The sequence below is a fragment of the Phyllostomus discolor genome, chromosome 5 (genome assembly GCF_004126475.2).
Source record: "Phyllostomus discolor isolate MPI-MPIP mPhyDis1 chromosome 5, mPhyDis1.pri.v3, whole genome shotgun sequence".
Lineage (NCBI taxonomy): Eukaryota > Metazoa > Chordata > Mammalia > Chiroptera > Phyllostomidae > Phyllostomus > Phyllostomus discolor.
The window spans coordinates 144,581,488-144,595,259 of NC_040907.2; the positions used below are offsets into that span (position 1 = coordinate 144,581,488).

The 13,772-nt window shown below is 38.7% G+C and overlaps 1 protein-coding gene across 8 annotated transcripts in view; it reads left to right on the top strand.

The window, feature by feature from the left end:
• KIF20B (kinesin family member 20B) overlaps positions 1–13,772 on the top strand; it is a 78,625-nt gene that overhangs the window by 1,801 nt on the left and 63,052 nt on the right. For 6 of the 8 annotated variants that reach the window (XM_036026979.1, XM_028511689.2, XM_036026982.1 and 3 more), the window contains exons 1-7: positions 2,022–2,111; positions 5,541–5,598; positions 8,416–8,563; positions 10,547–10,633; positions 10,742–10,858; positions 11,336–11,474; positions 12,000–12,184. In XM_036026979.1, coding sequence (XP_035882872.1) covers positions 8,417–8,563; positions 10,547–10,633; positions 10,742–10,858; positions 11,336–11,474; positions 12,000–12,184 — 675 coding nt within the window. In that variant the 5' untranslated portion in view covers positions 2,022–2,111; positions 5,541–5,598; position 8,416. Of the gene's footprint in view, positions 1–2,011; positions 2,112–5,540; positions 5,599–8,415; positions 8,564–10,546; positions 10,634–10,741; positions 10,859–11,335; positions 11,475–11,999; positions 12,185–13,772 lie in introns of those variants that run through there. The other 2 variants (XM_036026980.1, XM_036026981.1) reach the window with 2 other exon arrangements.

Below are 13,772 nucleotides of genomic sequence, written 5' to 3' on the forward strand. Positions count from 1 at the left end.
TTTTTTTTTAAAGAAAAGGAGACTAAGAAGGGTGGTCAATGAGGTTAGGAGTAAACGAGGAGAAAATGACTTTTTGATAACCTAGAAGACAAATGAAGAGTTTCAAGGCTGAAACATTTAACTGTGTGGGTATTACATTCAACTCTGGAATGCTTCTTGGAGCTAGAATAAGGCAGAGAATCCACTGAATTTTGTATTTATTCTCCCCCCAGGTATTATGTCCCCTAGGCCTAGAATGCTTACTCCTCTCTTTAAAAACAAAACAAAACAAAACAACAAAACAAAGCAAAACAAAAGAAAGCAAAACAAAATGTAGTTAAGTCCTAATGTCCCTTGGAGATCCAGATCAAACATTATTTATTCAGGTTCCCTGTGACATAATAGTCTTACAGCTCTAAGAACATTCCCTTCAAACCACTTAGTATAGTTGTACTTTCAATTATTTGTATTTTTTTAACTTGATTGCCTCTCCCATTAGAAAGCAAGCACCTTAAAGGTTAAGCGTCTGTTTTGCTCACTCCCCTCCACCGTTTCCCTAACTCCTAGCCTACTGTTCAGAACATAGAAAGTTTTCCATAAATGTGTGTCAAACAATAAATAAATGTAGTGCCTCAAGGGTTCGAGATCTGGAAATCAGTTAACAGCTAATAAAAGCTATAAAGGCAGTATATAAGGTTTGACAGGAATCATGGTCTTAAGGGCAGACTTGTCTGAAGGAGCAGTGGAGACTGACACAGAGCCCACTAAAGACTTTAGTTCCAGCCTGAGTAGGAAAAGTTTTAAAACTATCCTGCTTTCTTCCCTTTTACAACTACTTTCTTTTGCTCATTTTTACCCCTGGCCCTGAATCCTCTTCCGTAATCCAAACTGGCTCACCTCAAACATAATTATTTTGTGGGGAAAGAAGGCAAGCTGAATGAGGAGACAGCAGGGAGTTAGTGAGGGGAGGAGGAGATTATGGGAGATATAAATACAGAATGATAAGGAAAGGGAGACAGTAAGCTCATGAAGCTACTAATTCTAAAAATGCTACTAACCACGAAAAGTAGTTGGAAATAAGACCACATGTAAAAGCTGAGACTCACTCAGCTGAGTTTAAATCTCAGTTCCACCAGTAATTTCCTTTGAGCAAGTTACTTAACCATATGAACTCAGTTCCCCCGAATCTATTAAAATGGGGGATAATAATAGTACCTGCGTCAAAGGCTTGTTCTTCTCAGGATCAGTAAGGCAATCCATTTTATAAGCTTAGAACCATGACTGGCACAAGGTAAAATAAATGTTCAGTTAACGTTAGCAGTTATTTTTCTTTAAAATGAAGTACAGCCGGGAGAGACGGCCTAAGCAATATTTGCTGGTAATACGGATGTAATAGCACCACACTCAAAATAAGTGGATCACTTTAACAAGGCAGAGAAGGATGTACTGGCACTTAAATTTTGGGCACTGCAAAGACCTTGATTATGTATGGAATTTTGATTGTCACAGTCCAGCACCTCGCAACGGTGGCTACTTTATATTTTCAGAAAGGAAAAATAAAGATAAATGCTTATAAAAATCTATCCTGGGACAAATTTTCGTACAGCAGGGCCGCTGGAGACGGTTGGGCACCGAGAAAAGAGACTCTCGGGATGCGGACAGCGCTCGCTCTTAGAAATTCTCCGGATGCCAGAGAGAGGGCCGGGCACTGACCAGCCCGTCATTCCTCCACCGGTCCCTAGGGGAGTCGCGGGGCTAAGTCTGGTGGCAGCACCTCACCACCGGGCCTTCACCACACCTATATTGTCAGTGTGCGACCGAGAATGGTGTGCTTAGTAGTCACTAGGCAACGCCATTCGCCGCGTGGCGCGCCCAGCCTCGTGGGAAGCTCCAACTTTCTACACTCCCGGCCCCTCCTACCCCTTCGCCCGTGGGTCGCTCGGCATTTGAAACCGTCTTCCGGGAGCGGGTGAAAGGCCCACGGAGCGAGCCGGCGGCGCTCGTGACGTTTTTTCAGGAAGCTCCGCCCACTCCCAGCGTTCAGTGCGGTGTCCGGCCGCCATTGTTTGAATTTGAAATCGAAGGCTTCGTGGTTGTTCTTGCAGGTTGGGCAGGCTAGGCTATATTTGCAGGTGAGGAGGTGGCCGTGGAGTGGGAGGAAGGAGGTAGTGGCTGCGCACATACCAGGCCTGAGGCGGGGAAACGGCTCTGGCTGTGTAAGCACCTTCCCAGGGGGCTGTAACGCCCCTGAGGTTACTCTCTGGAACGGGTTTGCAGAGCGACGGAGTCCTCTAGGGTACCTAGTGCGGGATGGAGGGTTGAGCCGCATTCTTTGGGGTAGGGTTTAAATTTCGTCTCCACTGCTGTTTAGCTGAGGGGCGCAAGGCAACGTATTTTTCACAGGCCTCAGTTTCCTTATTTGTTAAGTGGGGATGATAATATTAGTACCTGCTCATAGGTTTCTTGTGGAGATAGTGATACTGTGCAGAGTTGTTAGAAATAGTGCCTGTATGTAGTAGGCTTTAAGTGCATGCAGTAATTAATGTTTTATTGTTGTTATTGTTCAGGCATAGGCCTCTATTGCCAAAGCTGTCTTACTGAATTCCCGAGATGAACACGTTGCTTGGCAGGTGACACAGCCTCTTTTGCGGGGAGCCCTGTTGTGGGCCTCGAAGCATTTATTTAGAGCTGCTGCCGGTGCCTGGGGCTTGTCCTTGGGCTTTGCAGTGTCAAGCGGAAGGGGGTGTGTGTGTCTAGTGCAATGACTGTTGTCTGTCATCCGCCTGGTTAGAAGGTTTTCCCCATCTCATTCCACCTTCTGCTTCAGTGATCCTGCCTGGCACAACTCTAATATTCCATGCTGAAGGTCTGGTTGACAGAGTTCGTGGCTTTAATTAATCCTTGCTTAAGGTGGTCAAATTAAAGTTTGTTTTTGTTTTTAAAACAAGATAGCATTTTACCTAGAAGCAGTGTAGCTGTGTATATATTTTATTACATGTCCAAGACCCAAAACTTCAAGTTGCAAAATAATACCATATAGAGGACTCATCACTAGTTATGAAGACTTGTTTTTGAGGCTATATTTTGTTAGTGACATTCAGAAACATCATTCGGTAGCAGATTTTTAAATTTTTTCACTAATCTTCCATGGAATCTCCTGGAGCAAAGATAAAAATTCAGTCATGGCAACAGCCTTCTGAAATGAGAAATGAGGTCCTGAAATCTGCTATTGCTAGATATCACTAAAAGAGTAGGACCATTTTTTTCTTTTTGGTATAGAGGATTTTATTATCATTATTTAAGTCACTAGACGGAGTTTTCATTACTTCTACATCTCTGAATTTGTTGTAGGGGATACAGAGTAGTATAAAACAAGGTTCTTGATGTCAAGAAATTTCTAGTCTATTTGGGGAAGCCACAAACTCGTAAGTGAAAGTTAACTAAAAGTACAGGAAATGACAGTATATTTCAACAGTTTTATAATTGTTAAGAGACAATTTATTCAATGAAAACTGACCATATGAAGAAGTACAATCTACTATAACCTTACTTTTTAAAGGAGATAGACATTCTTTTTAATTCCAGGATTTTATAAAGGATTTATGAATACATTTTTGGGGGGAGAATATAATTAATTGAAGGCAAAGATTGAAGCTTACCTTCCAGTTTCCTGAGCATTTCACGAAATCTGAGTTATGACATGACAAGCCAGTACTTTAATGTTTCTACAAGCATTTCCCCTATGTTCTGAATCAGAGGTTATTTTTTTACTCTATCACATACCCTTTTCTTAATTTTCACCCATAAATTGCATATTTGAAATATTCTATCAAATTATACTTAAGTGATTTCACTATTTCCATTACATCATTGATTATACAATAAAAAGAGAAAAAATTAAAGACATTAAACTTGTTTAATTGTATGGTTGAGCCTGTAGTTTACTGGGCCTTGTTGAAAGTAAATGTATAATTTCCTTAGTGTTTTTTCAATTTAGAAAAATAAAAAAAAATGAAAACCTTGTATTGAGTTTTGGGGTTTCAGGGCTTATCAAGGAAAGAGGTATGACCACAAAGTGTCAGGAGCACACAAGGAGCTTTATTGGGGTAGCACTTAGCAGGCAAGAGAAGTCCCTCACAGCGTGAAGCCTTCTGGAGACTAGAAACAAGGCCCACCAAGTGGAGGAGGGCAAGGACCTGGGGGCAGGGAGAGGAGAACCACAGCGGGGACTTAGGTATCTCAGTGATGTTGCTCCGAAGCACAGTGTGGAGTTCCTGGGTCAGAACTCCAAAGGGCAACAGTGGCTTGGGTTTTCAGTTCTGTGGCTAGCAGATGCTGCATGTAGTTTCATGGAATGTGCAAAGAGTTAGGTTCTAAATAGCTAAAAATAAGATTATTTGAGCTTTATTAAAAGCGAATGGATATGTAAAAATTTGGGTTCCCCACCTCAGTAGGTTTTTGAATTAATGCTCCTGGTGTGCTGTGGGGAAGAAAACAACGTAGGGGCAGTGTACTGGGACCATATTCGACTCATTTATATAACACCTGTGGATGCCCATACTGCTTTCCTGAGCCTGGAACCATAGTGTGGGAGTCAGTGTTCTGCATATTTCATAATATTATCAATAAACAGGGAGCTCTCTTTCTCCCTCATGTTAGGTGCCTAGTAGAGTCTCAGTAAATATTTGAATGTTAGTATTTTTTCAGTTAAGGTTGCTCCTAAATTTAAGCTTAGTGGCTTGATGTTTCATTTAGTTCTAATAGTTTACTGCTGCATTCCGTATTGACCTTTACTTTTAAGACTTATGATCTGTCAGGTACTGTTTTGAATATGTCCACATACTTTATTTGCCTTTTCACTTGCATTATTTGGGAGAATTCAATGGAAAATAATTGTCTAGGTAACTAAATTATGTTAAAAAGTCTGTAAGTAATTCTTCAAAAGAAACTAAATAACTACAGTAACACAAGGTTATAATTGATTCCACCCTTACTGTTTGATTTCTTTTCTTCTTTTTTTTAAACATTTTTAATTGTTGTTCAAGTACAGTTTTCTGCCTCCTCCCCCAGCCCTCCCCACCACCCCAGCCCTCCCCACCTCTGTCCCGTTTCCATCCCCCATCGTTATTGTCCATGTGTCCTTTATAGTTGTTCTGCAAACGCTTCACCCTTTTCCCCTATAACCCCCTCTCCTTTCTCCTCTGGTCACTGCCAGCCTATTCTCAATTTCAGTGTCTTTGGTTATATTTTGCTTGCTTGTTCGTTTTGTTGATTAAGTTCCTGATAAAGGTGAGATCATATGGTATTTGTCTTTCACCGCCTGGCTTATTTCACTTAGCATAATGCTCTCCAGTTCCATCCATGCTGTTGCAAAGGGTAGGAGCTCCTTCTTTGTTTCTGCTGCATAGTATTTCGTTGTGTAAATGTACCATAGTTTTTTGATCCACTCTTTTACTGATGATTTCTGAGAGGATTTTAGGCAGAAATATAAATGCCTTATATTGTCTTACTTTATGGATTACCTTTACTTAAGAAATTTATTCTGATGAATTTGTCCATAGGTTGGATCATATGAATAATAGTGGTCGGCTGTGTCCAGTTGAATTTGATTCAGAATCTGTAAGTAATTTGATCTTTTGTTTTTTTTAATGGGTCATCATGTTATATATCATCAGTTCCCAACCTTTTTGGTACCAGGTATCAATTTTGTGGAATACAATTTTTCCATGGACCAGTGGGGGTGGAGGGGTAGAGGGGTGGAGGGGATTGGTTTGGGGATGATTCCAGTGCATTACATTTATTGTGCAGTTTATTTCTATTATTATTACATTGTAATATATAATGAAATAATTATATAGCTTACTATGATGCAAAATCATTGGGAGCCCTGAGCTGGTTTTCCTGCAACTAGATAGATGGTCCCATCCGGGGTGATGGGAGACAGTGACACCCGAGGTGTGTTACTTATGTCTGGTCTACTCTGTAATTTCATTTTGGTTGCTGTCACTGCAGAAAACCCTGCTTTCACAAAAATAGGATGCTGGAAATAGAAGCAGGCTTTTCACTGCTTTTGTGGTAATCTCAAGATATTCTGCCTTGACTTTAATTTAGAACATACAGAGATTTGAAGTTGTCTCACACATACTATTAAGGCCACTGTCATCTGTGATCTAAAGCAGTTTGATTGTCTTCTAGCCAAGACAAAGTCGATTCAACTGGCTTATTCACAAATGGGCCACCAATCCATTCCTTCCCAGTTCGGGGGTCTTTTGTGGTTGGGAGTCATGCTCAAACTCTTCTGAAAGCTGAGGTAGGCGATTGTGCCCCAGCTGGGAGAAAGAAGGCCCTGGCTCAGTCTCTTTCAAAATATCTGCTGTTTGAAACATGTCAAAAATCCCAGTGTTCACTTGTCCCCATAATCCCAGTTTGACTTTTTTTTTTTTTAAAGGTTTTATTTATTTATTTTTAGAGAGGGAAGGGAGGGAGAAAGAGAAACATCAATGTGTGGTTGCTGGAGGCTGTGGCCTGCAACCCAGGCATGTGCCCTGACTGGGAATGGAACCTGCGATGCTTTGGTTCTCAGCCCACGCTCAATCCATTGAGCTATGCCAGCCAGGGTCCAGTTTGGCTTTGAATGCAGCCGCTTTATCTGCCGACTTGAACACAGTTGTCATTCTCCCCTGAAGTGACAGACCGAGTTCCTTGAGCAGGTTGACTGTGTCACACAATAAGCAGGTTTTGTGATGCATTCTGTGTCACTGAAGTGTGTTGCCAGTGGTGACTGTTTTTCTAAAAGAAATCTCTGGAGTCGCTCTTGTTAACTCAAAAACTCTGGCCAGTGAGTCCCTTTTAGAAAGTCACCTCACTTCAGTGTGTAAGAGAAGACATGTGTGCTCTGGGTCCACCTCCTCACAGAGCTGTGTGAATAGGCATGAGTTAAGGGCATGTACTTTAATGTTGATGATTTTAATCACATCCTGCAAAATGTTGTTAAGTTCAGGTGACATTTTTCGGCTAGCCAGCATTTCTCTATGGATGACAGTGTGCGTAGGCTCACATTCAGAAGTGACCTCTTTGACCCGAGTAGTGAAACCCGAAAGCCACCCATGAATCTGCTCCGCCCATGCATGTGCTGACACAAAAATGACCAGTTCAGTTTTCCTGATATGTAATCATTCAAAGACTTGACTAGTTCTGCAGCTGTGGCATTGGTTGGCAGCAAAGTGCCCATAACATATCCTCCTGTACATCCTCCTATAAATATATTGCACAAAAACAAACCTTGCTGACTTATTGTCAACATCAGTAGACTCGTCAACCCAGATTGTGTTCCATGGTGACTCAGTCGTCTCTAACAATTGTGCCTCAATATCCTCTTGCTATTTCATTAGTTTGTCTAGTTATGGTGCTGGTCGAAAGAGGAACTCATGCCACCTTTTGAACTGTAGCCTCCTAAAAGTTCACAAGAAACGTCCTTAGCAGCAGGCAGGATCAACTCTTCACCAATAGTAAAGGGCTTCTTAGCTCTAGCAATGTGGTCAGCCACTAGGAATGATGCTCTTAGTGCAGACACATTTGATCAAGTGGTGATCTTCAGTAATTGCTTCTGTTCTTTGTGTTCACATTTTTTTCTTTTGAGAAACTCCAGAGGCTTGTCTTTTAATGCAGGGTACTTGGTCTCCATGAGATGAAACAGTTTTGAAGGTTTGGATAGTCGTTCCCCACATGTTATACAAAGCGGGTTTGGAGAATGGGAATCACCTGTTGCAGTGTAGCATCACTGCTTCAGCTCCACCTCAGGTCATCAGACGGTAGATTCTTATAAGGAGTGTGCAACCTAAATCCCTCGCATGCACAGTTTACAGTAGGACAGTAGGGTTCGCACTCCTGTGAGAATCTAATGCCACTGCTGATCGGACAGGCGGGTGGAGGTCAGGCGATGGGGAGCAGCTATAAATACAGATAAAGCTCCCTTACCCGCTGCTCACCTCCTGCTATGCAGCCCAGTGGCCCAGGTGTTGGGGACCCCTATTCTAGATGAAGCAGTTTCATGTTTTCTTCCCTGGAAATCTAGTTATATGGGGGAAGTGTTGGGCTGGACTCAGACTTTTTAAATTCCATAGTCTTTTTAAGACTCCATAGTCATTTAAGACTATGAGTCTTAAAATTTGATTTACTTATTTTTAGAGAGAAAGGGGAAGGGAGGTGAGAAACATTCATACATGAGAGAAACATTGATTGGTTGCCTCTCAAATGCCCCCCACTGGAGACTTGGTTTGCAACCCAGGCATGTGCTCTGACCAGGAATCAAACTGGTGACCTTTCAGTTCACAAGCCTGTGCTTAATCCACTGTGCCACATCGACCAGGGCTAACCTCCATAGTCTAAATACTAATTTATTAAGGATATCTAAAGAAGTTGCTGTTATTCTTGCAGAATGGAATCTAATTTAAATCAAGATGGGATGCCTAGACCATCATATGTTTTTAGTGCCGATCCAGTTGCAAGGCCTTCAGAAATCAATTTTGACAGCATTAAGCTTGATCTCTCTCGTGAATTTTCTTTAGTTGCTTCAAGCACTGAGGTAGGTATAAGAAAAATTTTATGTTCATTATCATGATTGAGTAGAAATGTGTGTGGTACACACACACTTGCAGATAGGTAGGACTAGAGCTTTCTAAACTGTGGGTTTAAGGCAGCCTTTTGAAGGGAACTAAAGTTTTGCCATCTTAAGATGAGCCTTTTGGGATATTGATTTTAAGGTTCTTTTAATTTATTGATTTGAGAGAAAGACAGAAACAGACAGACAGACATCAGTTTGTTGTTCTACCCCATTTGCACTCACTGGTTGTTTCTTGTATGTGCCCTGATCAGAGACTGAACCTATAACCTTGGCTTATCAGGAGATTTTCCCATTAACTGAGCTACCCCTACCAGGGCGTAAGTTGGTTGTTAAAGAAATGGTTCTGAAAGAATCTTTGACCCTCCCCCTTTTCTGCCTAGGTAATTTGAATGGAAAAGCTTGCTTCAAGAAGTGAATCTTAGCATATTCCCCTTGAGAATTTTTATCTTAGACTAATTTGAATTAAATATGGTAGAGAGGAAGGATCCAAGTAAGGAGGGGCCTATTAGCTAGATTGCCCACTCCCCCATTGTTTCTGGGTTACCTGGCAGTAATTGTTTGCATGTGTTATGCTCTTTTGCCTTTGCCTCTTTCCCCTTCAAAACCTCTGCCCCCCTTTCTTTTTTCCCGTAATGCCACATAAATTTGAACTACCCAGTGCCTCTGGGGGTTTTCATGTTCTTATGGACTTCAAATGTACATTCGTGTAAAAAGCTCTGGATACTCTCTCCTGTCAATGTGACTGTTAATTTTATTTTGGACCCAGCTAGAAGAACTTAGAAGGTGGGAAGAAAATAATTTTTTTTAGCTTTCCCACTTCTTGTCTTCGTAATTTTTTCATGGTGCCTTAAGTACATAACAGTTCCTTTCCAAGTAATAGGTCCAAATGACTTAACTATCTATGACCTAATGTAGTAACCATTTGAAAAAAAATTGACAAGTAAAAACAATTTAACTTTATTCTTCAATTACAACATTATTTACTAATGGGATATGTATACCTTTTGGGCACTGCACAATTTCTCAGGCTTTGGAATTGGAGTAGACATTACTGTGCCTCATTGTTTTGGGATTGTACATGTTTCTTGTTATCAAAGCAACCATTGAGAAATCTAGCTTCACAGAGATACGACATCAAGATAAATAATTGATCTAATATTGAAACTGAAATACTTTGAGCTAATAGTTCATGGAGGTACTATTGTTATTGGCTCAAAAATGTAAAGTACTCTACTATGCCTCTAGGAATTGCAGGCCTTAGTTTAAAAAAATAATCCAGATTTTAAAATGTTAAAGTAATTCAGTAGTGTTTAAGAAGTAAAAGTCCTTTCACCACTCTACCAACTACCTCTATAATGTTTGCTTTGTGTCTTTGTAAACTTTTTGATTCAGTCCATATATATATATTCTGTTTGTTACCTTTTAGATTGTTAATTGCAATTCTTTAGAGAGATGGATTAACCCAATTCATGGGAGTATAGGAAACATAGATGAAAGAAAAAAAGAAAAGACAGGAGGGATGGAGGGAGGAAAGAAAGTTTCCTTGTACCTCCTTATAATCCCTCCCTCACATCACACCTAAATGCATGATGGAATGGAGCATGTGAGTTGATAGACTATTCTGGTTCCTTGTGATTTATTCTAGAGTTCTATGTTTTAGTGACTTAGAGCCCTATTATTAGTAGTTAGAAAAGTTAGGATTTTATGGAAAAAAGGCTCATTGTAAACTTCAAGTATAAAATATAGAAGGTAGAGAACATTTTGTTATTCTTTTTAAAAAGTTTTTCTTTATACATGTAAAATGTTTAAAAACAGAAGAATCACTGTTTGCTTAGAGTTTCTATGTAATCTTGTTATATAACTATCAGCCACATTAATGAAGGATGATCTCTGAAAAGCCACATTTGTATTTTATAAATACAATTATTTGTTCTTCATTTTTAGGCAAACAGTTTGGAATCCAAAGATTATCTCCAGGTTTGTCTTCGAATAAGACCATTCACACACTCAGAAAAAGAACATGAGCCTGAGGTTTGTGTTGACTTTAATTGGTTTTTAACATTATACCTTCATTAAATGGACAAAATATAATTGTTTGTATTTATTTATTTTGGGATTATTTCTATTTATTTTTTCTAGGGCTGTGTGAATATGCTGGACTCACAGACCGTTGTGCTGAAAGATCCTCAATGTACACTTGCTCGGTTAAGTGAGAAAAGCTCTGGGCTGATTGTACAGAAATTTAGTTTTTCTAAGGTAAGTACCCATGTGAAACTGAAGATTTTTTTTTTTAGGGAAAAGAGACTTGTCTTAGGCTAAACCACTATATAATTATATATAATTAACTATATACATCTTGTGCTAATGGAACTTAGATATTAGGCAATTATACTTTTTCCTAAAGGGTAGGACTCAAATTTCAGGTCTGTAAATATATATTTGAAGTGAATAAATCACAATTTAGCTCTTTATAATCTTTTTTTAAAAGAAATTTTTTTTTTCAGAAGTCAGATGAAAACTTGTTTAGCTGGGTCAGATTTCTTTCTTGAAAACGTGATGAGAGTAGGTAAACTATCAAGTGTGTTTGTGGGAGTTGGGCTTGTAACGCCTATTTTAAGAATGAATCTTATAAAATCATTAAAAAAATTTTTAAGCAGGAGAGATAGGGTAGAACTTGTGGTGAATATTAACTTGAATTTCCTAAAAAGATTTGTTTTAAAAATTCTTATTTAGGTTTTTGGTCCAGAAACTACACAGAAGGAATTCTTCCAGGATTGCATTATGCAGCCAGTAAAAGACTTTTTGAAAGGACAGAGTCGGCTGATTTTTACTTATGGGCTAACCAATTCAGGGAAAACATATACATTTCAAGGTAAATTGTTTTATTTTGGCTGGAAAGGAAAAGTGAAGCACTAATATTCGCTCATATAAAACTGGCATGTAGTTGTGTTTCCATTATGTAGTCCATTTGCTCCATTTTTAATAGTAATAGCATAATTCACTGTATACTGCTGATGGCTTTTAATTCAGATCAGTTTAATTCATTTGTGAATCTGAAAAATTCAGAAAAACAATTAATGTGACACAGTGAATTAAGCATGGATAACCAGGGAAATACTTGATTTAATTTTACTTTTACAGCTTGCAGTTATGGGTGATTGCAAATCTGTGACTGGATAGGAATGTAAAATTTCAGGTTTTGCATCAGAATAATAGTTGATAAAATATCTATTATACAGTGAAGACCAAAGTTATCCCTGAGTAATTCTTCAACTTAACTCACTTTTGTCCTAGCTGTTTACTCCTGCATATGGTGGTATAAAAGGAGCCTTGGGAGTCCAGGGATGTTTTGATTTCTCAACTCTGAGGGAGCGTAAAACAAAAATTCTTTTTACAGGCACAGAAGAAAATATTGGCATTCTGCCTCGGACTTTGAATGTATTATTTGATAGTCTTCAGGGAAGACTATATACAAAAATGAACCTTAAACCACATAGATCCAGAGAATATATACGGTTATCACCAGACCAAGAGAAGGAAGAAATTGCCAGCAAAAGTGCATTGCTTCGGCAAGTGAAAGAGGTAAGGAACTATTTTAGTATGTAAAACACATATAAATCATGACCTTTTATAAACTCCTTAGTTTGTTTCAGCCTGTATTGGAATGCTTATGGTGGTGGTGGTGGTTGTGTTTTTGAGAAAGTATTAAAAGCTTGTTTGATGACATTGATGACCCCCTCTTATTTTATATTGTATTAACAGCAGAAATGTTTAAACAAAACAAGTGTAAATGTTTTTGAAAACTCTTTTGGTTGTTGTAGAAGCAGCATTGCACTTATTATGTAATGATTTTTTTAAAGTATATTTTATTGATTATGCTGTTACAATTGTCCCATTTTTTTCTCCTCTTGTCCCCCTCCGCCCTGCAACCCTTCCGCAACATGTTCATGTCCATGGGTTGTAAATATAAGTTCTTTGGCTTCTCAATTTCCTATACTGTTCTTAACCTCCCTCTCTCTGTTTTGTACCTACCAATTATGCTTCTTATTTCCTCTACCTTCCCCCCACCCCATTCTTCCCTCTCCCTTCCCGTTGATAACTCTCCATGTGATCTCCATTTCTATGATTCTGTTCCTGTTCTGTGTTCTGTTCTGTTCCTTAGTTTGCTTTTTAGGTTCAGTTGTTGATAGTTATGTTTGTTGTCATTTTATTTACATAGTTTTGATCTTCTTTTTCTTAGATATGTCCCTTTAACATTTCATAATAAGGGCTTGATGATGATGAACTCCTTTAACTTGACCTTATTTGGGAAGCATTTTATCTGCCCCTTCCATTCTAAATAATAACTTTGCTGGATAGAGTAATCTTGGATGGTAGGGCCTTGCGTTTTATGACTTTGAATACTTTTTTCCAACCTCTTGCTGTAAGTTTTCTTTTGAGAAATCAGCTGATAGTCTTATGGGAACTCCTTTGTAGGTAACTCTCCTTTTCTCTTGTTGCTTTTAAGATTCTCTCCTTATCTTTAATCTTGGGTAATTTAATTGTGTGTCTTATTATGTAATTGTTTTTAAAAATTCTCTTTTAATTGTAAAAGTAATATGTATATACAAAACTAAACAAGGGAATATGAAAAGTAACATTTGAAAATTTCCTATAATTCCTTTTCTGAAGAAAAAATGCTGTCATTAACAGATTAGAAAGTATTCTATATGTTTATTATAAAATCTATAACGGGTTTCTCTATATTTGTATGTATATATACATACACAAATACAGTCATATATTTGCATATATCTTTGTATGTAGAATATAGTCTTTTTCAAATAAAAATAGAAATTTTACTATATATATGTTCTATAACTTGCTCCTTCATTTAATGCATTTTAAGTCTCTTACTGCCTTAATTCATTCATATGTCTCTTATCTACTAGGTTATGTTTTTACCTTCCCTCTTCTTTTTTTTTGGTCTGTTTCCTTTTCTGGATTTTGTAATGTTTTGAGAAATTTATTTTATTGAGAGTTATTTAAAACTATAGCCCTGGCTGGTATCATTCAGTAGATTGAGCATTGTTGGCCTGTGAACCAAAGGGTTGCCAGTTCGATTCCCAGTCAGGGCACAAGTCTCTGCTGTGGGTCCGGGTCCTTTGTGGGGCAGCACACAAGAGGATGT